At 43.6% G+C, this 23,849-nt stretch overlaps 1 protein-coding gene across 1 annotated transcript; it reads right to left on the reverse strand.

The window, feature by feature from the left end:
- Positions 1 to 1,880: 1,880 nt before the first annotated feature.
- Positions 1,881 to 23,040, reverse strand: CCDC174 (coiled-coil domain containing 174). Its single transcript, XM_061128932.1, has 11 exons — positions 22,902 to 23,040; positions 19,985 to 20,089; positions 19,339 to 19,439; positions 15,006 to 15,064; positions 12,616 to 12,793; positions 9,370 to 9,465; positions 8,531 to 8,673; positions 7,938 to 8,032; positions 7,251 to 7,383; positions 5,406 to 5,558; positions 1,881 to 4,123 (listed from the first exon to the last, which is right to left on the reverse strand). Exons 1-11 carry the CDS (start codon positions 22,941 to 22,943, stop codon positions 3,825 to 3,827), a joined length of 1,404 nt encoding a protein of 467 aa, XP_060984915.1. The 5' UTR covers positions 22,944 to 23,040; the 3' UTR covers positions 1,881 to 3,824.
- Positions 23,041 to 23,849: the final 809 nt, after the last annotated feature.

Raw genomic sequence — 23,849 nt, forward strand, 5'->3', positions numbered from 1 at the left:
ACTGTAAAGACCAGTACCCTCATCCATTCCAGATTCTAAATTCTACTGCCTCATCTGTATGTCACAACAAGGTCAGCTGAGAGCCATCTCCCAGGCTGCACTAAGGCTTCAAGAGGAAATAAATTATACTGCAAGTCTTTGGCAAATGTACAGCTAAACATAGCAGGAATCTCATGTATATGGATTTAAAGTTTCTCCTTTGGGACTTTTGCAAGCAAACAAAATGATTTATTTAGCCAATTCAAACGAACTGTATTAAAACACACAAAGGCCTGGAGAAAACATTACAATGAAAACAAATAATTCAAAGCAATTTCTAATCCAAGACATTTTGCTTTGCTCCACAACGCCATGAACGAGGTGTGGTCAGGCTTTCCGACCGGAGATTTCAGCATTGGTGGCTCCCAAGTCAAACACAGCCAAAAGGGTAGCGTGAGTGCTTAATGTATGGCTGGAAGAGATTTGTTTGCCGATCACTTAGTTACTAACAGGAGAATTATATACAGTTAAACCACAAAACGTGTAAAAACAGATCGTTCAGAGCTGCGCTGTGCATTCACTAGCACTAGACGTGTGTCTTCTGAACATCTGAAGTGTGGTATGACAAGGAACTACATTTTAAGTTTATGAAATTTAAAGCTTGATAATTTCATTACTGGCCAACTCTTAAATGTTTTTAAGTGTGTTTGGATCAACTTAGGTATGTGAATCTACTTTTTCAAATGTATATTTTGTGAAATCCAAATAGAGATCAAGTATTTCTGATGAAAATTGAGCATCTGAATCAAGATGTGCTATAAGTGCACACACAATAGGTTCTGAAGACTTGGTGTGAAAAGAAATGCAAAATGCCCCATTAAACTTTCTGTATATTGCTGGAATACTGAAATATTCTGGACATTCTGGGTTAAGTGGAGTTGACTCTGAACAGTCTGGGTTTGAACTGGGAGGGTCTACATGTGCGTGGACTGTTCACTAACACTACAGCACCACACGCTCCACAGCCGGCTCAGTGTGCGGATAGGAACTGCACGTGCAGAGGGCCGACTGGGGAACTCGAGCATCTACAGACTCTGCTCCCCACAGCAGGTCCTGGAACTGATCCCCCCGCAGACACAGAGGGATGGCATTATACCCAGGAAGAGTTCGCTTTTTAAATGTGGCTCCTAGAAAACAAACTGACACACACAGCTTACACCTCACTTCTACCGGGCACTGCCGTTTCAGAGCACGGGTCTGCCGTCTAGGAACGCCAGTGCCATCTGCTGGACACACTCCCACATAACAGGCCCAAGAGAAACGGCAAGACTGAACTGTGTTAATGCTGAAGGACCCTGGGTCTGAAATGGAAGAGGACGTAACAACGAGGCACAAGACACTCAACTAATTTGTATGCTGTGAAAGGGGAATTCGGACGACGCTTGTAGGCTTTTAAATCCTACAGAAAATCCAACTTACAGTTATTAGCTGACAGCGACCATGAGCCAATGTGCACAGACTGGTCTGCTTTCCACCGAGGGTGCCCTGGGTAAGGACAAGAGGTTATTTGGGTGCCCTTCCCACGACCACTGCCTCCCATAAAAGTGAAAGTGTTAGCTGCTCAGTCGTGTCTGACGCTTTGTGACCCCATGGACTGCAGGCCGCCAGGCTCCTCTGTCCATGGAACTCTCCAGGCAAGGGTACTGGAGTGGGTTGCCATGCCCTGCTCCAGGGGATCTTCCTGACCCAGGGAGCAAGCCCAGGTCCCCTGCAGTGCAGGCAGACTCTTTACTGTCAGAGCCACCGGGGAAGCCCCCCGCCTCCCGTACTCGTGGGCTGACTGCTGCCGACCCGTCTCCCCGCCCGCCCCCGACAGCTGCCCGCCCCCCCCCCCAGTCCCTCTGCACATCACCTTCTGCACGTCCCTCTGCCTTACACTCTCTTCCCATCCCTCTCCCTTGTCTAGCATTTACCTTCTTCTCTATTTTCCCTTATGACCCTAGGATATCTAACAATTCTGTTTTTCCTCTTAGTACTCCAATTTCTGTCTGTCTCCTCTCCATTTGTCCTACAAGCTGTTTCAGCTGGTCTTACAGCTTTATGTCGAAGTCTTTGGTCCACTTTGAGGTGGTTTTATACATGGCATGAGTTAAGTGTCCAAGGCCATTCTTTTGGAGGTAGAGAGTCGAATGTCTCAGAATCATGTTGAGATCAATTCTTTCCCTACTGGATGGTCTTGGCACCAATGTCAAAAATCAAGTTACCACAGATGTATGGGTTTATTTCTGGACTCTCAAAATTGTTTCATTGTTTATTAATAGGTCAGAACCACACTGTGCCAATCCCGGTAGCTTTGTAGTAAGTCTTAAAATAAAGAAGTATGTCCCCCAACTCTGTCCTTTTTTCTTTTTTGAAATTGTTTTGGATATTCTGGGTCTCTTATAATTTCATACAAATTTTAGGATGAGTCTAACAATTTCCACAAAAAAGGAAGCTTGGTTTTCATGAATTATTTTTGCTAGATGTATTTGCCTGATCAGGCTGACAAAATGACCTTTCATAGGTCTTGCAACTCTGCCCTTGATCTGGACTTCTAAGGTTAAGTATGTAAGAATTTGGAATTTTTGTCTAATACTGCTCAATACTGGGATTAAACACAGAGAGTAGAGGGTGCTGGGGAAAGCATGAGTCTTAAACCACCTGCCACTTGGACACCATGTGACGAGTCGCCGACCCTGTGCTACAGCTTGCCACCTGTGCTAAGAACGGGGTCCTCGCACCAACACCGCTGTGCTGTGGAGCGGAGACCACGGGCTCCTGCGGGCCCTTGGAGGATCCGCTCCAGCAGCTTCTTACAGGACCCACTGGCAAGGGAGGAAGCTGTGACAGCCCGGCAGGCCTGGTGGCCAACTTCTGCTGCTTGTCTGCAGCTGTGAAGAGGACATTGGGAGAGGACACAGATGGTACCCAGGCACAGGAGGTCCTTCTGGAGCACTACTAACCCACCTGTTGTTAGCAAAGACAAAAGGATCTAGCAGCCCCTCACTCTAGCCCAAGTCCATCCCACTCAGGCTGGGATGAGTCGGCTCCTGAGTGAGATGAGGGCCTAGATACGCAGCAGCAGGAGGGCGGGCAGAGCTGAAGAACTGACTGATGGCTAAGAAGCATCTCTCACACTGACTAGGCCCAGCAGCCTCCACGTGTGCCCGTCACCCAATACACTCTTACTGAACGCCTACTCTGCAAGTGATGTCAACATCTGCTTTTCTGTACTACGAAGTCCTCCCTGGTCTTCCTGATCATTTCAAATGATACCCTAAATTCTCCACCAGTGTCAGGGTCCTCCTGGAGACCAGATCACTTAGTCCCCCAATGTCCCCTTCTGTGCTACCATTTGGCAGGCTGAAATTCTTCCTAACAGATGCTCCATCAACGGACTTGGAAGCTGAATGCTTGGAACAAAGACATCAGCCAGCCAGGACTGGCAAAAGGAAAGAAACACAGCCTTTAAATCTGAGTAAGTCATCAGAGTGGGCATGAGAGACAGGATTACAGACTCCTTAGCATCAAATATTACAGAATATGTCTCCTCTATCTCAGCTCACATGTTAATCCAGATGAACTGGTGTCTCCATACCCATCAGAATGAAATGAACAGCTAAGTGGCCAGAGTTCCCACAGTACCATTCACTTTCTTCCCAGCTGACAAATCCAGCCTGAAGTCTGGGTCTTCAGGGAAAGGACAGGAAGAGAAAGTTACAATTCAGTCCCTAAAGTTATTTTCTCCACTGTGGGAGAGGAAGGCACCATTAACAGTACAGACCCAAGTTATAATGTTTTTAAGCTCATGTTACTTGTTTATAATATGATATCATATCATCCAGAGTTTCAAAAGTGACCGTCGGGGCTTGTGGCGGGCTGCTGGGGGCAGGAGCAGATGATGTCTGTGACACGCAGGGGTCATGGCTCTGGCCAGGGTGCTGCCCCGGGTCCCTCTGTGCAGGGGCAGGTCGGCTCCACGCCTGGCTGCTCAGACACTCAGTTCTCTTTTGGTCCGCAAAGTAATACGATGGTGGCGCAAACTCAGGGTCTCTCTCAGCCCGGAGATCTGACTGCCTCTTCGACCAGTACCCAAAGGAAAAGTCTAGTAAAAATAAAAGTGTTATTAGAACTGATTATTGAAGAATTTGAATGTTTTAACTTTTTAATTATCATATGTATTTCTTAAAAGCCACCTTAAATTCTCTGGAGAACTAAACTACAAGGTACATGCAATGCCTACAGAAGTACATGGAAGGAACCAGGCTAAGAAAAAAAAGAGTGAAAAGTTCCACACAGAGAGCTCAAGGAAGGTTCTGTGGAGACAGAAAGTTGGCAGGTTCTGGAGACAATGCCAAAAAAGCACTAAAACAGAAATAACTAAGTGTTTAAATGATTTGCTTGACATGTTATAGGTACTTCATAGCAAAACACAAGTTTTGTCCTTTACTGAGTGTTGGAAGACACCAAAGGCACCGCTCAGAGCTGTCTGCCTCCAACAGCGGCACCAGCCAAAGCCATGTGCCACCTGCATCTTTTACTTGAGTCGTGGATCTCACAGGCATCAACAATTTCAGCTAATGTACCACTGAAATGATTGTTTTCAAAACGGCATAAACCAGAGTCTATTCCCAAAGAGAGGCTGCTGCAGGTACCACGGTGTATTTGCAGGAAAAAACTTAAAATTTCGCATAACCCAGTGGAACCATATGTGAATCCAAGTTATGACACTTGGACGCAGACTGTTTTTAAGCGAGCATAAAAGAGACTGTTAAAAACACAGAATACATTAAAGTACCAAACTTTCCTAAGACTTTAAAAAAGCACTTCTGGACAAATAGTATCCCGAAGCTGTAAAACCACAAGGGGGCAGCAGGAATTACCGAAACCTCCCTCAAGTGCGTCTTTAAAATACCTCATCCTTTAGGCATGATGCCTTGCAGACCCTGGTCTTTTTATCACACTTTCCAGTGCTCCTGGTTATTGAGAAGAAGCAAGCTCAAGGACCTAGAGATTCCTTTAAGCTTCCCAGGACCACTAAGACTCACCAGAATCACAGTCTGCTCAGGACAACTGACCCCTCACCTTTCCTCTGTCCCACTCGCGGATGTGTGGCACCCCAACCCTGATGTCTTTCCCCTCCTGAACCAGAGTCACAGTCTGCTCTGGAGAACTGACCCCTCACCTTTTCCTCTGTCCCACTCGCGGACGTGTGGCACCCCAGCCCTGATGTCTTTCCCCTCCTGAACCAGAGTCACAGTCTGCTCTGGAGAACTGACCCCTCACCTTTTCCTCTGTCCCACTCGCGGACGTGTGGCACCCCAGCCCTGATGTCTTTCCCCTCCTGAACCAGAGTCACAGTCTGCTCTGGAGAACTGACCCCTCACCTTTCCCTCTGTCCCACTCGCGGACGTGTGGCACCCCGGGTCTGGTATCTTTCCTCTCCTGAACGATGACTTCCACTTTGCTACTCTGGGCAGCTGTACGAGGAGCTGGCGTGACCTCTGGTTCTGGGGGCAAAGGGCCAATGACATCTCCACCTATTTTTGTAAAGGAAATAAAGATTTCATCACAATAAAACTTACGACTACTTTAGAAAGTTAAATAGACATATTTATCCTGAGAATACAAGCAATAACTGGTGTTCACTGAGCACCTACTATATGCCAGGTTGTGGGCTAAGTACTTTGTACACTGTAGTTCACTTAGCTCTGTAACAACCCAAACAAAGTCAGAATTGGTGCTCCATTTTATCTCCATTTTACAGATAAGGAAAATTAACATCAGAAATGCCACAGAGGTAAATAGTGAAGAGCCAGGATTCAAACCCAGATTGGATGGATTTCAAAGTCTCTGTTTGCCACTATGCCACCCTACCTCCCCTGATCAACAATCGAAGGACCAGAAACCCTTCAATTACTCAAAGAAAGAGTCTCAGGCAAAGCAAGGGTGATGAGAGAGCTGGAGCCTGGTGACAGTCTGCAGGCTATTCAATTCTGGCCATATTTTAAAAGAAAACGGTATTTTAAAAAAACACTGGAGGCACTTCACGTCTTGTGGAAATGACGTGTTCAGGAGCAGAGCAAAAGCAGAAACAGCACACAGAGTTCAGCATGTCATGGGAGACAGTGTTTACACGAAGCGAACTGGGCCATCTTCCAGTTTTTAAGTGTCCCAATCTCTTTCAAAGCTAAACTGAAGTGAGTCCAGAATTTAAAAATGGCACGGGCTTACATTAGAGCTGGAGAAGCTTCTATCTGCCCCTAGCTTCAGCTGGATGTGTGACGCCTCACCAATGAGGCCATTCCCCAGCCTCCCCCACCCCTCCAGCTGGGGGTGGTCTGTGGACTCTGGCCCTTGGGATGTAAGTGAGAAGGTTGTGTGTGAATCCCAACGCACATTCCTAGAAAGGTAGCTGGTGCCCGCCCCTTCTTCCCCAGGGCTGAATCATGAGCAGGTCCTGGGGAGATAGTGACCATGCAGGTGACAGCAACCTTCTAGGGAACGGCAGAAGCAGCAAGACAGGAGGAAGCGGGAGAACAGGTGACCATCGGGGCAGAGCTGCTAGCTGCCCTCGACACCCCCCACTGCTGCAATGCTAAACTAGAGAAGCAGATGCCCCCCTGGTTTGAGCCAGTCTATGCAGTCTGTTGGGGCAGTTCAGCCCAGATGAGCAGTAACTCACACCGTGAGCGTGTCTGACCACAGTACTGAAGAGTGCTCCCAAGCAATTTAACAGTCTCTTGGTAAGCTGTCTCCACCCACATCTCTACCTTAGTAAGCTGTCTCTACCCACATTTGTAAATTATTTACTACCTTTCTGTATGCATTAAACATACAGAAACACAGTTTTAAAACACAGTTATAATAACCAACAAAAACTGCTGCCACAGCCAAAGAAAATAAGCCTAAAATATGTACATGCACAACTTAATTTTATCCTAAAATACCTTTTAAGCATTTTGCCTCTAAGTCTCACTTACTGAACTGTGCTATTATATGAAGCAACAAAATGTACTGCTAACATCCTTGTCTACAAACTGATATTTTCTTGGGAGTGTAATTCCACACCACTTTGGTGTAAAAAGCTGTTCCTGTTCCCGGATGTGCCTCTGAGGTGCTCAGAAAACAAAACTAGATGGCTGATTTCTACACAGTCATTCCTACTACTGAGATGTCAACGGAACTAAAATATTTCCTTTTCAGATTCAGAAACACAAGCCATGATGTACCTCTGTTTTCTTCCTCTGCTCCATCTTCTTTTGATTTTTTCATCTTTTTCTGTCGGAGTTTGGCAAGTCTTGCTTCTAATATGGCTTTTCTCTTTTCCTTTATGTTTTCTCGTTTTGTTCTCTGATCTGTTGTCTGAACAGGACAGAAAATTAGAAAACGATTAGTTCCATTCATAATATTTCTGTTGAAAAGGATGAAATAATTTTATTCTAAAAATAAACTGACTTTTCTGCCACCTCTTAGAAGCCATCCGTTGAAATGTTCAAAATGAATATTCTTGTATATACAAGGGCTCTTATACAAGCCCTCTGATGTTTTCTGAAGTTCAGTTCACAGAACATCCCAGAAGCATTAACATTTTAGGAAACCAACCAATTCTGCCAATTCCTTAATCCCCCTCTAATAACTTTCCATTTTCTTACCCAGGCTGCTTCAAAAGTGCCATACTGGAAACTAAACTTAAAAAATCAAAGTCACACAGGTTACTTTTGAACTACTATAATCTTAAAGTCTGAAACACCAAAATAATATGGCAATTATCTTTATGAAACCTGTAACTGAATTCTGAATAGCTATGTACATTTCTAATTAGTTTTACTAGGTTTTTTTTTTTTTTTTTTAACAATATGACTCAATGAGAAACCCAACTGTTCAAATCCTTCAAGTCAACTGAGTTTAATCTGTACCTGTTCACGCAGCATTTCTAAGGTTTTCATCTGCTTGTTTCTCAACTCTTTATCTCGGGCGAAAGCAAAGTATCCAACACCAAGTTGCCGGGCCTCTGAAATAGGTAGAAATTACCCCAAACCCAAAGATTAGATTTCCCTTCTCAGTGAATTAGATTTAGGCCAAATTTCTAGCCGGGCCTCTGAAATAAGTAAAAATTACCCCAAAGATTAGATTTCCCTGCACAGTGAATTAGATTCAGGACAAATTTCTACCAAAGCAGAGAGGAACACAGGGATGTCTTCCACACTTTGTTTAAGAAGCAGGTAAAAAAACGTTAGAAGTTTCTTTCACTCTGTTTGCCAAGTGATACACGCAACAAGTATTCATTAATTTTTTAGTCACAAGCTGTCTCCACTATTCTTGGGGCACACACTTGGATTAACAGACCCTTTGTTAGGCTAAAAAGTGAACAAACAGTTATTTTCAGTTCCAAAAGTAAAATTATTTATTTATACAGAAGAGCTGCTGCTTTGTGAATACTTCCTTTCCCACCTGCTATTTAAATGTTCGAGATAAAAAAATGACTTAAAAAGCTGTCAGATGACGGTACCATTTTCACGGATGTCTTCATAATGTACGGGCCCCATTGGCCTTCTCATGGCCTCCCTCTCTTCTTCCTCCCACTGCTGGCGCTGGAGTTCTTTTCTCATATCTTCAGACAGTAAGGTTTTCTCATTTGCAGGACTAACGAAACTAGGAGAATAGAGCAAAAATCATCTTAGGTAAGAGCTGTAGCATGGCAATGCTTTGGTTCAGACATTTGGGGTCATGATGAGTAACTCTAGTTGTGAAGAGGACAGTTCCTTACAGAGGTTTCTGACTCATAATACCACTGGGAAACTGCAAAAAAAAATATTTCCACCTTTCTTTAATCCAAAGAGGCAGCTTGTTTCATCAGCATAATAGAATCTTGCCTCAGCACTCAGACACATCACTTTCCTTCCCAGCCTGGTCTTTGGCTGAATGGAAGGGGCAGGCCAGGCAAGGAGAGGAACTATGGGCCTTCGGTGGGGGGCCTCCAGTGCAGGGCCTGGTGTGACAAAACCAAATCTATATTCTTAAACACTTTCTATGCAGTGGTTTGTTCATTTACTCTGGGCTCATTCTCTGTTACTCTGTAGACAGACATCCTCCCAAGTAAACAGACAGGCTCTAACTCATTCCTTTTAGCATGGATGATCAATCATTCAGGTTGTTCTCTGAATGCGGACTACGTGTGTATGTGCATGTTAACCACAAAAAAGTGCTTCTGCAAACATTCTTACACATTAAAAAAATATTCTTACAACAGAGCCCGAAAGATAATTAACTAAAAACAGCCTCGCTCACAAAACAATCCCTGCGTCTGCATGTCAGACCTGGGCAAAGCGTTGTGTGTCACACACTTACAGCCTCCCCTGAAGATTTTTATCCATTTCCAGCAGATCTGGCAAATCCTTTCTCATACAGCGCCGGGATCGCCCTAAAGAATCCACATAATCCACCCTGAAATAAAAGTGAAAAGACATGAAAAACTGTACATAACATACAGTTCCCTAAGATAAGGAGTTGTCCACAATGAAAAGTTAACATAGGCTCCATCACAAACCCATCACCAAGGGCTTCCTGGGTAACTCAAACTGTAAATAATCCGCCTGCAATGCGGGAGACCCATGTTCGATCCATAGGTTGGGAAGATCCCCTGGAGATGGGCAAGGCAACCCACTCCAGTACTCTTGCCTGGAGAATCCCACGGACAGAGGAGCCTGGCAGCTACAGTCCATGGGCTCACAGAGAGTCAGATATGACTGAGCGACTGCCACACATCACCAAGAAAAACCTTCAACCTGAGAGACCACCACCACTAGTACAAACATGCTCTTCAAACTTAAAAGTTGACACACAATCGTTTCATTGCACCCTTGATTAAATCTTAATTTTAGAAACTGTAGAAAATGATTGACCATGTGTATCTCTGATCTCAAAGATTAAAAACTCCACACAGACCCCTGCTGCACTATCTCAGAAATTACTTTTATCCGGTTTACACATTTGCAAGGAGATCCAACCAGTCCATCCTAAAGGAAATCAGTCCTGGGTATTCACTGGAAGGTGAATTCACTGTGACATTCATGAGGTCACAAAGGGTGGGACACGACTGAACTGAACCGAATAGAAGTTTTCTGAGAGACTCTTTTTAACTAGGAGGAAGCCAAGGCAACACACATTTGTACTACAAAAGCCCCTCAACAGTGGGCCAGTCTGTTATCTTTCACTCTTGTTCTTCTTTCCTCATCTTGGCCCAAAGTAAGTACCTTGTTTCATGTACCAGGCAGGGAAACCAGGCAGCCAGCAAGGCCAATGAAGTACTCTGATGTCCACAACAGGAAATAAGGGCAGGTTTTCATGGATAACGTTTCATTTGCATTATGATGCAAAAGATTTTTAATGTTTTAAATTACAGGCAGGGACTCCCCCAGATCCTTTGGCAGGAGGCTGAAAGCACAGAAGGGCCAGCACCACTGCTGGACCAACCCAAGGTCAGATTCCCACGCATGTGGCTTGCGGTTTTGTGAGTCTTTTCTTTCCTGTCACACATGCCAAGTCCAAATGTCAGCTTATGATTTAAAAGGTGAATGCTTGGGAATCCACCACTAGTCCTAAAGCTGATGACCACAGAAACAAAACCTCCAACAGCAAAAAGCAGTTTCTCCCTTTTCTTCTTTTCCTTCAATGAATGGAGAACCAAAACCACCTAACCAGATGATCTGAGTAATTATTTACAGTATTTTGGTGGAAAGATTTCCCACCACCTGGAACTGAACTGCAAAAGGATTTTACAAGCAGTTACAATTCTGGAACCTAACTTAGAAACAAAGAAAGTGTCAGAACTGCTTGCAGTGCATCTTCCTTCACCCTATGGGGCATGTGACACCTTCAACTGCCCTTCAAACTCTTCAAATCGGTAACAAATTGGTTGTAATCATACAGGCATTAATAAGGGGGGTGGGGAGACATTAAACCTTTCAAAGGAGATGAGATTTCTGCTATGAAAAGCAATCATAAGCTATTCTGTCTCTGGAGAAGGCCTCTAAAACATGAAGATCTCGTTGAAACGTAAGTGGCAGGACAGCAGCCAGCAACAAAAACCAGTGCGCAAGCTCTCAGGGAAACCATCACCTGAGGCAGGAGGGGACACAGGAGGGCTCGGTCATGCCCTCCACACAGGACGCTGGGGAAGTCAGGGCACAGACCCTTGAGACGCTCCTACCAAGAGTAGGCAGGATATAAAACGGCCCCAAAGTGTGTCTCAATCCTTTTCTGGTAAGGAAGCCAGTTATGTGTCAATATGGGCTTTCCAGGTGGCTCAGCAGTAAAGAATCCAGCTGCCAGTGCAGGAGATGTGGGTTCAGTTTCTGGGCTGGGAAGATCCCTGGAGGAGGAAATGACAACCCACTCCAGTGTTCTTGCCCGGAAAATTCCATGGATAGAGGAGTCTGGCGGGCTCATGGGGTTGCAAAGAGTCAGACACAACTTAGCGACTAAACAACAAGACCCAAAGGAGCAGGAAGTATATTTAATATCAGAGTTCAGATGAGAGAGAGACCGTTTAGACTAGAAATGCTGAAGAAAAGTATGAGGAAAGGGATGGCATCATACCCGCTCCTCTGTGACTGCCCACCTCAGATGTAAGTGTTCTAGAAGGCTGGTAAGAAGACCCTTCTGCAGCATGAAGATGCAAGTTCTCTACGTTCCCGAGCAGTGGGGACCGCTCTCTTCACTCATAAAAGACTCCTTCCCATGGGGGGAATGGCTGACAAAAGATCAACAGGTCCTGCTGACAACCCTAAGCAGTTCCTAACAAATACTCCCATGATGTGGACATCTGAGCCTTGGGTGGGGAGCGGTGGGCTCCACACCGGCAGGAAGCGTCAGGCAGGGTTACTCCCAGGAACACAGCATCAGTGCACCTCATGCAATCACAAGCCTTTCTGAACACGTTTCTAAACAGTATCTTAGGTACAGAAAAATCACCATGCCATTTCCTCTGTGGTTTCCTTATAAAGGAAAGATTAGTTTGGTTTCCCCATCATTCACCTATCAGGCATCACCATTCCTGTTCTACAGACGAGGAAACTGAAGCCAAGAGAGGGTAGGAACATGATCACAACCGTACCACCAGTGAAAGGCAGAGCCCATGCTGTCCAGATGCAGGTCCATGATACCTCAGCCATACTGGCAGAAAATGCCACAGCCAGAGGAAGGCTCACCGGATCAGTCCTGCCAGCCCGTTTTCACTGGAAACAAGAGCTCACGCTATCTACATGATGATGCCCGAATAAGCACCTGGGTAAGGCGGCAGGGTGGGTAGAAAGGAACATTCTTCTGCCCAAACAACCCTTTCACATCAATGAAAAGGGAAACAATGCCTCCACCCCAGCACAGTGCCTGGCACATGGCAGGAACACAGTCTGTCTGTAATTGTATCAAGTAGCAGCTACTACTTCTACATCTATAAGTGCAATCCTACTCAGAGTAGAGTCTCTAAAGAAAGACTAGTGAGAAAAGGCTTGATAACAGCAAAATAAATGGCTCTCAAAAAGTAAACCCAAGTCTGACAACATTAACATAACCAAATGGCATAATATCACCAACCACTCTTCACTGGGATCCTGGGGAGGAGGAATATCTTTTTCAGAAAGAGCTGCTTCATCATCGTCTCTTTCTTCGGTCTTTCTGTAATCTCTATTGGCACCACCCGCTTCCATTTCTTTGTGTCTGTCTATCATCTTCTGTGTGAAATCCACAAGGTACATGTCCTCCACCTCTTCATCTAGGACACAAACATCAACGTTCAGATGCACGGAGCTGCCATGAAGCAGTCACAGTCACCACTGGGCGCCACACCACCCGACAGCTCACTAGTTTCCACCCGCCCCTAATACTCCAAAGACACAGAGCCGCCTGCGGCCTGACAGAGACGCTGCAGAGAGGCCGCGGACTCACCTCTAAAAGCCCGGAGTAAAAAAAAAACAAATAAATAAATAAAAGCCCGGAGTTTCCTGCTGCCTCATCAATAACAAGACGAGAAGATAACAGTGTCTGACTTCAAGAGACTCATCTAGCCAATCAGACAACACAGAGGCAGAACGGCATTGCCCAGTAAGCCTTTGTGACTCAGTGACACCCATCTCTAACCATGTGGGTCATATCCCATAGCCCTGGGTATACTGCTGTGGAATGCCAAGTGTTCAAAGGGTCCTAACACAGGTAAAAGAAGTCATCTGAATTCTTTTCAATCCATGAACATCACCTTCAGGTAAGGCATAGTACCAGGATCTGCAGGACATACAGAGATGTCTAATGTGCCATCTACTTGCAGGCCTTATCTACTTAAGCTGAAACCTACGCTGAAAGTTAAATAGTAATCCATCATTCTAATTTAACACAGGATAGCGGATGCATTCACAAACAACGTATGCATCAAGTTTCACTCTGCTGGATTTAAGCTCTAAGGAACAGATGGTAGGTTCCCTACTACCAGGAGTTGATGTTACCCTCACTATACAGTGGAAAATAACTGAGGCTCCAAAACTTGCCCAAACATGCAGATCCAATAAGCCCATCAGGAGGTGGGTCTGCCGGTACGGACAAAACCAAATCTCCATATCCACACACTCCTTTGACTTGATTCTATATTAACAATATAAGTAAAGTTTGAATTAAATGAAAAAAGACTGTATTTTTAGCCACAAAAATACGTAATTCAATTGGGAAAGAAATACATTTTCCAAAAAAAAAAAAAAAAGAAAGAAATATATTTTCCCAGAGCTGAGTTAAATAAGACCACAAAACAGTTTGAGACCTCCTGGCTGGCTGACACCTGCTGCTTCTTCAGGGGGAGGGCAGGGCCTCCCTCAGAGCCCTCAGCTTTGTGAGCACCCAGCCTGCCCCTGCTGGGCTCCCAGCACACAGGAACGTGTTCCTGCTGTCTGGGCAGCCATGATCAGGGTCCCGCCGCCTCCTCTCCTGCTGCGCCCCACCCCCCGCCTGGCCCTCAGCATTAGCCCCGCAAGTCAGCCCGGCCAGCTCTGGTCCTCTCCTCCCTCTGCTTGTCCCATTTCCCCCTGCAGAAGCCCTTCTGCAGTTCTCCAAAACCTTTAAGACTCCCATCAGAGCCACCTTCTCCCTAAAGACTTCCACATATGCCTTTTAAAGGCAGTAAGAGATGTACTGCCTTATAAAATCTCTTTTATTGTTGTTGAACTCTAGGTTGGGTTTCCTTTTTGTGGAGCAGGTATAAGGAGGGAGGATCTTTTAAATATTATCTTAGAAGCAACTATACTGGCTTCCTGGGCAGCAGAGTGGTTAAGGCTCTGAGCTTCCACTTTCCTGGTCAGGGAACTAAGATCCTGCATGCTGCGCAGCACGGCAAAAAAACTTTCACTTTTTAAAAAATAAATTACAAAAAGCAACTATAAGCACTTCAAAGACTAAAATTAAACACAGAGGAAAAAAAACAGGGGAAAGGAATGATAACCCCAGTACTCTGATATAACCATAATTCCGCTCAGGTTGTTTTTTCTTAAACACAGCCGTAAATGTTTGTAACAATGGCCTATTTAGACCTTTATTCCTAAATTTGTTTTCTTCTGTGCCATTTTCCTCCACTGATGATACCCCCATTGAGGGCAGAGGCAGAGAATCTGGCTAATACTGACCGGCTTGTCCCTCTATAGCACCTAACAGGCCCAGCACCCACGGGGCAAATAAAAAACTATTGCTGATTTTTTTATCTCTGTGCTGACACGCAGGCCTTCCCTGGGAACTCAGCTGGTAAAAGAATCCGCCTGCAATGCAGGAGACCCCAGTTTGATTCCTGGGTTAGGAAGATGCTGACACAGAAACTCAAATCTATTTAAGTTTCTCCCTATTCTCATAATTATTTTAACAAATAAGAAAATACACTCCCCCCCCCAAAAAAGAAAATACCCCAGAGTTGTATGAATTACAGAAAATAAAGATGCATAAATAATTATATTTACCTATAAAGTCTCCTTTAGTCATTTTCTCATACAATTTGGCTTTTTCTTCCAATTTCTCCCTAGGAGGAAAAAAAAAGAGACAAGTATAAAAATGGTCTTATCACTGCCACTCCCGGTAAAACTGTCCCCCCCCACCCCCCCCCCCCCCACTCACCCCTAGCCTTACTGCTACAACCTGCCCACGGGGCCCAGTCTGATGACTATGACTAGAGCTGAGTCCCCACCCTGAGGGGACCCTCAGACATAGCCAGGTCTGCTCTGCCAACTAAACATAAAGCCTGGCCCATGTTTCTTTCATTCACGACTGTACCAAAGGGCCAAAAACAATGCCTGATGCATAGCAGATGTTCAGTCAGTATTTGAGGAATGAATACATGAATGAATGAAGATTCCAATTTAATTTAAATGCCAAATGCAACAAATTAAATACCAAAAAAACAGAGATATCTAAACAAAAACATTTTCTGTTACGGATCACCAAATTCCACAGTAACTCTGTATCACTCGTTTTACACAAGGGTCCCTGGTCTCCCCTTAGCTAATCAGGTCTAAGAGCGGCAGAGACCAACCTCCTAGAAGTCTGTTAAAAATATGATAATGTCTGTTTTATACAGAACATAGATAAATTATTCATGACAGATAGCTAATTAAAAACAAACATCAACCCTGGCATTTCAATTCAGCAGCCTCTCTGCTCATGTTAATTCTAGTGACATTTACTCTTTGGTGGCTAAGACCTGATGATTCTTTTATTCTAGAAATATTTATGATGATAAAGAGCACCAAAGAAGTCATATGAGCATTTGCTTGTGAAGGATCGTACTTTATGAGAGTGGAAAATTTCATTTCTAATGGTGAGTATGATGTTAGCTAATAGGGCATTAAGATGTTACGGAGAAACTCGAATGAACATTTCCGTCAATCCAATACAAAGCCATAGTGATCGAAACAGTATGGGACTGGCATAAAAACAGACACACAGATCAACGGGGTGGAAAGAGAGCCCAGAGATAAACCCACACACACATGGTCAATTAATTTACAACAGAAGAGCCAAGAATATGCAATGGCAAAAGAGCTGTCTCGTGAATAAATGGTGTTGGGAAAACTGGACAGCCACATGCAAAATGATGAACCTAAAAAACTGTACTACACATCTGAATTAAAAATTCACAATGGAACCATAAAACTCCTAGAAGAAAACACAGGCAACACGTTCCTAACATCAGTGTGGCAATGATTTTTTAGGATTTGACAACAAAAAAAAAGGCAAGAAAAGCAAAAATAAACAAGAGGGACTATATCAAACTAAAAAGCTTCTGCAGAGCAAAGGAAACCATCACCAAAATGAAAAGGCAACCCATCACTGAATGGGAGAAAATATCTGCAAATCGAATGTCTGCCATAGACTTAATATCCAAAATAAAGAACTTACAACTCAACAGCAAGAAAACCAAACAGTGTAACTTTAAAAAAGGATCCAAATAAACATCCTGTCAGACATACAGATGGGCAACAGGTACATGAAAAGGTGCTCAGCATCACTACTCATGAGGGGAATGGAGACCAAAATCACAGTGAGATGTCACCTCACACGTGACGGAACAACTGCTACAAAAAGCTAAGAAATAACAAGGGTCAGTTGGTGAGGATGTGGAGAAAAGGAAATCTTCATGCTGTGTAGGGGGGAATGTAAACTGGGGCAGCCGCTAAGGAAAAAGAGGATGAGATTGCTCACAAAATAAACAGAACTACCATATGGGAACTTCCCTGGTGATCCAGAGGTTAAGACTCTGAGTGTCCACTGCAGGGGCATGGGTTCACTCTCGTATAAGTGGCTGTCCAGAGAATTAAGATCCTGCATGTCACACAGTATGGCCAAAAAAAAAGTAAATAAGTTCGTAGATACGGTAAACAGAATGGCAGTTGCCAGAGGCAGCAGGAGGATGGGAAGGAAATGGATGAAATGGGTCAAAATGTACAAACTTCCAGTTATAAAATATGTTAGCAATGAGGATCCAATGTCCAGCATAATGACTATAGTTAATACTGCATTGCATACATGAAGTCTGTTAAAAGAGTAGATCTCAAATGTTCCTAGTTAAGTAAGTGTTAGTCGTTCAGTCGTGTCCGACTCTTTGCGATCCCATGGACTGGAGCCCATCAGGCTCCTCGGTCCATGGGATTCTCCAGGCAGGAATATTGGAGTGCCATTCCCTTCTCCAAGGGATCTTCCTGACACAGGGATCGAGCTGTGTGGTGATAGACCTTAGTTAATTATTAGATCTATTGTGGTGAGCACTTCACAATACATACAAATACTAAGTAACTCTGTTGCACATCTGAAACTAATACAATGTTATGTTTCAATTACACCTTAATAAAACACATATATAAAGCATAAAAAAGTTACAGTATCTTTCAACAAAATTGAAATTCTAAGCATAATGTCCAATAGTGAGAAAAATGTCTCAGCAGTGAACATGTCTTTAAGTAAAAGTCTCCAGCCTGTTGGGGATAGGTCAAACGCTAAGAAAATAATCCCTAAATGGGCTAATACTCTGCCCTTTACTCTCAGACCCAGAAGAGCCAAGCAGTCTGAGCAACCACTATTTTCAACTGCCAACTTTTTATTATGCAATGGATCTAAACACACACATGGTAGTCACGCCAGAGATTAAAACTTGGGATTCTGAATCCAGGGTGATAGTGCAAACAAGGGAAGAGCTCTTCTTTATAGAAGAATGCCAGCTAGTAAACAGAATGAAAAAATAATGACAGATTTAGAAAAATTCTAATTTTGAAATCATCAGTGTAATAACTGAGTCAGTGATGACTTAATCATCACATGAAAACACACTGGTGAACAGAATATTCACACAGCGTCAGTTTCCCTCCTTAGATTATTATTAATTTCAAATGAGGAAGAGCATCTTATTGGTGGAAAACTACAGCAGATCTACCTTAACTGAGTGATCAAACTTATCTTCACCAATAATGACTTAAGCTGACATCACGAACCTCCTCATGTAACTCAACAGGACGACAAATCATCACCTAGATAGTGTTAACAACCGTTGGTAATTAGTCTGACTCTAATCAGACTGTGGGACACCGCGGAAACAATTGGCCTGGACTTTTCAAACGATGTCAGTGGTGTAACAGACAACAAAAATCAAGGGAGGGATTTCCCTGGTGGCCCAGTGGTTGAGAATCCGCCCGCCAATGTAGGGAGCACAGGTTCTTCCCTGACCTGTGAACTAGGATCCCACATGCCACAGGGCAGTTAAGCCCGTGTGCCACAATTACTGAGTCCGCGTGTAACTGCTGAAGCTTCCTGTGCCCTAGAGCCTGTGCTCCGCAACAAGAGAAGTCACCACAATGAGAATCCCTCGCGCCACAACTAGAGAGTGGCCCCTGCTCGCCACAAATAGAGAAAGCCTGCATGCTGCAACGAAGACTCAGGGCAGCCATAATTAAATAAAACTGTAAACATTTTTTTAAACAGGCAAAGGAACTATCTTCTATTAAAAGAGACTAAAGAGATATGACAACTACATGCAATGCGTACTCTTTAATTAAACGTTTTAAAAAACAATAAAGGACATATCTGCACTAGGATAACTGGTGAAATATGAATATGGACCATATGACACCACTTTAAGAGTGGCAAATTTCTTGGATATGACAGCAGTATTGTGGTTACACAGGGAAACGTCCTTATTCCTGCATAACCACAGTACTGCTGTCATATCCCAGAAATATGCCACTGATGAAACAGTATCATACAGAAGATAAATGCTGAAACATTTAGAGGTAAAGTACAGTGATGTTTAACAAAGTTTCTCTACACACACACACACACACACACACACACACGAGAGAGGGAGGGGGAGAAAGAAAGCAAATTTTAAAAGATGTTAAGTGGTGAATTTAGGTGAGAAGTATTAGAATGTTCACTGTAGTCTTGTTTCAAATATTCTGCTGGTTTAAAGCTTTTCATATTAAAAAGTTGGGAGGAAAATTCAATTTCTAATTACTAACAGCACACCACCTAGTAGCCCTGAACCACACCACATGGACACTTCTTAAACACTTGGGGATAATCTCAGTGCCTAACAGGGGCTCACAGGGGCTTTGCTTCATCTTTTAAACTGAGGCTATGTCTTATCTTCTTATAAGATTATAAATATGCTTGCAAATCATATTATTTTCAGGTAAGAGTATCTGGTTAGAAGGATGACAAAAATTAACATTGTAAATGAAATCAAGCTGACCTTCCCCGTCTTTACTCAGGGAGCCCCAGAGACAGCCTCACTTAGAGTGACATTACCTCGCTTTGTCCAGAGTCTTCTGTTCTGCAATCTGCTCTTCAGCATCCTTTTCAGCTCGGTTAGAGACTCCTGCATTCTGTTTGCTCCAGATGCTTGGTTTCTGGAGAATAATTTAAAAAACACAGAATCACCAACTGACTGCAAAAAATCTCTACGTGTACCTCAGAAGGGGGAAAAAAGATAATTAGATCTTGTGAATCAATGGAAATAACTGGACCACTGACAGCCAACTTATGTCCTGCAAATAAACTATACATAGGGAAGCTGAAGCTGGAAAAAAAAAAAAAGACCCTAAATTACATTTAAAAATTTCTTTATACAATTGCAGTTACTTTTTTAAATCTCCTGAATGATTACAACCTAATTCAAGACATTAATGAAAAACATATAACAGATTTAGTAATACAAATAATAGATACCATTACTTATAAAATTAGAAAAACATTCACATACTGAAGAATTAGAGCATTTTAATGTGCTTTTGAATCTTACTAATTTCTATGTCGATATTTGAAATACTTTATGCAGATGTTCAAATACAAGGATTTATAGGTAGCAGATACCTTGGACACTTTCAAAAAACTTAATTATGGTTTAATTCCCTTATGTTTGGGGTCAATGGAGATAATTAGATTTTATTTTTACCTTGTTAGTTGGTTTTGGTTTTCCCAAAACTCCAGCATCTTTTAGAAGTTTTTCTTGTTTGAATTCTTCTTGTTTTCGGAAGAGTTCAGCCTTAAGGTCTACCAACTAGAATAAAGCCAAAAAGCAAAAAAAAAAACCACAAAAAACCACCAATTAACTCTAATGAGTGATTGGATTTCTAAGTTTTTATAATTCTGAAAACAAGATCACAAGCTCTTATAAATGGACAAAAGTGGATATAAAATTAAATGTTTAAATGTAGAGTCTAGCACAAAATAAATCCAAGTCATATTTCATTCCAGCTCTGTGGTAAACATATTTAATTGTCAACACTTCAAGGCTTTCCTCTGGGCAAAGAGAGAATGATAGGCAAAGTAAATGAAATCTGCATCTTCTAGATTCAGATTCAACTAACATCATTAACCACTTTCTCTCTGACTGGCATTGTACTTGGCTTTTTCATGTAGTACAAGTAAAAAAAAAAAAATTAATTTCACTTAAATATCACAAACATTTCTTATTTCTACAGGAAAACATCTTTGATCAGCAACAATCTGAGCCCCATTATGTGCCTGGCACTTAACACTGAAGAGCAGAATACAAATGTGAATTAGAGATACTCTTCTGCCTCAAAGAACCTACAATCTAGTAAGAAATCTAACTTACAACATCAGTCAGATGTAATACGTGACTTTAACAGGGAAATTAAGTGGCATAAAAATTCAGATAAAGGAGTATTTCCTTTTGTCCAGAGTGATCAGAGATGGCTTTGAAATGAGCCTTGAAGGATAGGCAAGATTTCAACTAGAAATAAAATAGACTGAGTGAATTTTATTTCAGCATGTTTTGGAAACCACAAATTCAGCTTAACAACAGAGTCCAAGAACAAGAAAAGTCAGAGCAAAAGGAACAGGGGACTTGGATCTATCATCACTATCTACTCTGCACAAAAGGGTAAAATGGCAGTTTCCTTTTTAAGGATCGAAGTACAGCTGCTTATATACACAGACATTTGTAAACTGAATACTTAAAAAACCCAGCATTACAGACTGACTTTTAAGGGAAATCAAAATGACTGCATTCAGTGATTTCTGTTTTGGAAGAAAGTATTTAAAAATAGGTTTGGTACAGATTTTAATAACGTTAAGGGCTGGTTTATCCCAGAACCTTATACTCTAAATTTTAAAAAACAAAAACTTAAGCGTTTTCTTCTAAGCCTTCTTAACCACATCAATTTTCTAGTCGCACATTTTCCTACTATACTTTTGAATTTTAAAAGGAAGATGCTCAGAGAAGTGTCAGTTCCCAGATGGCATTCACATTATTATTACTAATTTTAACCCATTAGGAAAAAATAATTAACTTTATAGTTTTTTGGTACCTAATCCTCAAACATTATGTGTGTGCGCTAAGTCACTTCAGTCATGTGAAACCCTTTGCAATCCATGGACTGTAGCCCTCCAGGGTCCTCTGTCCATGGGATTCTCCAGGCAAGAATACTGGAGTGGGTTCCCATGCCCTCCTCCAGGGGATCTTCCCAATCCAGGGGTCGAACCCCCCATCTCTTACGTCTCCTGCATTGGCAGGCAGGTTCCTTACCACTAGCGCCACCCGGGAAGCCCTCAAACATTATTAACTAGTACCGACTTTCAGTATAAGACGGGGGCAAGGGGCTCAAATATTGGGATATTTCCTTCATATCCCTCGCACCCAACATTCTGCAGTAAATCCAAGATTAGCCCAAAGGCTGGGCAATTTGCTCTGATCTACTGGAAAAGACAACTGCCATGGAGTCAACCAGACCACAAGAGCCCAATTCTACCACTAAGAACTCTGTGAGCTGAAGAAAGCCACTTCATTTTCTGAGCCTCAGTGGCATTATCCATAAAGTGGGGATATTACTAGCGCCTGCCTCCTAATGCAGTCAGTAGAACTCAGGGACACTGTGCATATAAAGTGCTGGCACAAACAAGTACTCAGAACTGGTTTTCTTCCTCAGTTCAGTTGCGTCCCACTCTTTGCGACCCCATGGACTGCGGTACGCCAGACCTCCCTGTCCATCACCAACTCCCCAAGCTTGCTCAAACTCATGTCCTTTGAGACAGTGATGCCGTACAACCATCTCATCCTCTGTCGTCCCCTTTTCCTCCTGCCTTCAGTCTTTCCCATCATCAGGGTCTTTTCCAATGAGTCGGTTCTTCGCATCAGGTGGCCAAAGGATTGGAGTTTCAGTTTCAGCATCAGTCCTTCCAATGGATATTCAGAGCTGATTTATTTTAGGATGGACTGGGTGGATCTCCTTGCAGTCCAAGGGACTCTCAAGAAGTAACTAAATTAACAAAGGTGCTTACATCCTGTTAGACCTTACAGCTCCCAGGCAGCGCATCCCATGGGTGGATTAACAACTGTTCAGCCGTCCTCCTGCCGGGGGACGCTAGGCCTCTCGGACCCAGGGGTACGAGTCACACTAATGTTTGGGGGGGGGGGGGGTGCTGGTCCCTGAGCTCAAGGGGAACGTGTCTGCACAGCTCGCAGAGGCCGGGGTCCCCTACCGACAGTCACGGAGGCAAGGCTGCCAAGGAGGCCTGGCCTGTCGTCGCGGAGGGGAGGCAGGACCAGTCCTAACCCGGAAAAGACACCAGGCTCAGGACGGCGTCTGAGGGGCGAGCCTGGGCCCGCCGCCCCGGCCGAGGGGAGACGCCAAATTCAGAGTTCTACTAGCGAGAAAGTGGGCCCGCTCCCCGTAAGGAAGAAAGCACGCTCCGCTTTTTTTCCCAGAGAAAAGCCAGGTCCGGCGTCCTCTCTGAGGAGAGGCCAAGTCTGGGACCCCGAGTGAAGAAGCAAGCTAGGTCGAGATTCTTATCCCGCGGAGGCGGGGAGACGCGGAGCCCGTAGCATCATCTATCCCCGTACTCACCGAGGACGCCGTGACGTCCAAGGGCTTCTTTCTCCTGTCCATATTCGCCCCGGAGTGTCCTTAGGTGTACGTCTCAAGGTACCAGCCCTGCCTTTTATACCGCCTTCCGCTGGAACCGGAAGTCACTTTAGTAGAGCGACGGTATTTATAGCTCTGGCGCCATCTTGAGAGGGTCAGAGTGTAGCGAGTAATCCGTCCTTCACCATTTTGAGACGGTCAGAGGGTGCTCAGAAGTGAAGCTAATTGCTAAGGCCATCTTGAAAAAGGCAGAAGGTAATAGGGCTGGTGTTTGGTGCCATCTTGAGAAGGTCTCCTTACGCCTGGCAGGGCAATGCACGCCATCTTGAGTGGGGCGGATTGGGTGTGGCGAAGGCGCCATCTTGGGAAGGGCGGAGTGAACTGACATGATTATCTTCCTAGCGAAAAGAAAGAAATGTTAGTAGGACTGGAAAGATCTAAATACCCTTGAACGCCTGACGTTCACCAGGCACTGCTGGTGCGTCTCACAGGTTAATTTATATAAATTCTTACAAGAGTCATATGAGCTAAAGATTAGCATATTAATTCTGGTAGAAATAACAACAATAAGAATAGCTAATGTTGATACAGTGCTTACCCTGTGTTAGTTTACATATTTCAGCTGGTAAGAACATGAACTCCAGAAGTCAACTTCCTCAATTTATATCACTCCATTACCACTTAGCTGTGTGACCTTAAGAAAGTTTCTTACTTTCTCTGTGCTTCAGTTTCCAAATGGGAATAAAATAGTACTACATGGGGCTCAGTGAAAATTAGATGAAGTAAATGAGCTAGTCGATAAAAATATTAATGATTGTGCTCTTCAGACTAATGACACCCCCCCATGTCCATCTTCTAATCCCCAGAACCTGTAAAATTATGTTACCTTATTTGGCAAAAGGGGATTTGCACGTGTGATTAAATTAAAGA

Source organism: Dama dama, chromosome 24 (assembly GCF_033118175.1).
Source record: "Dama dama isolate Ldn47 chromosome 24, ASM3311817v1, whole genome shotgun sequence".
NCBI lineage: Eukaryota > Metazoa > Chordata > Mammalia > Artiodactyla > Cervidae > Dama > Dama dama.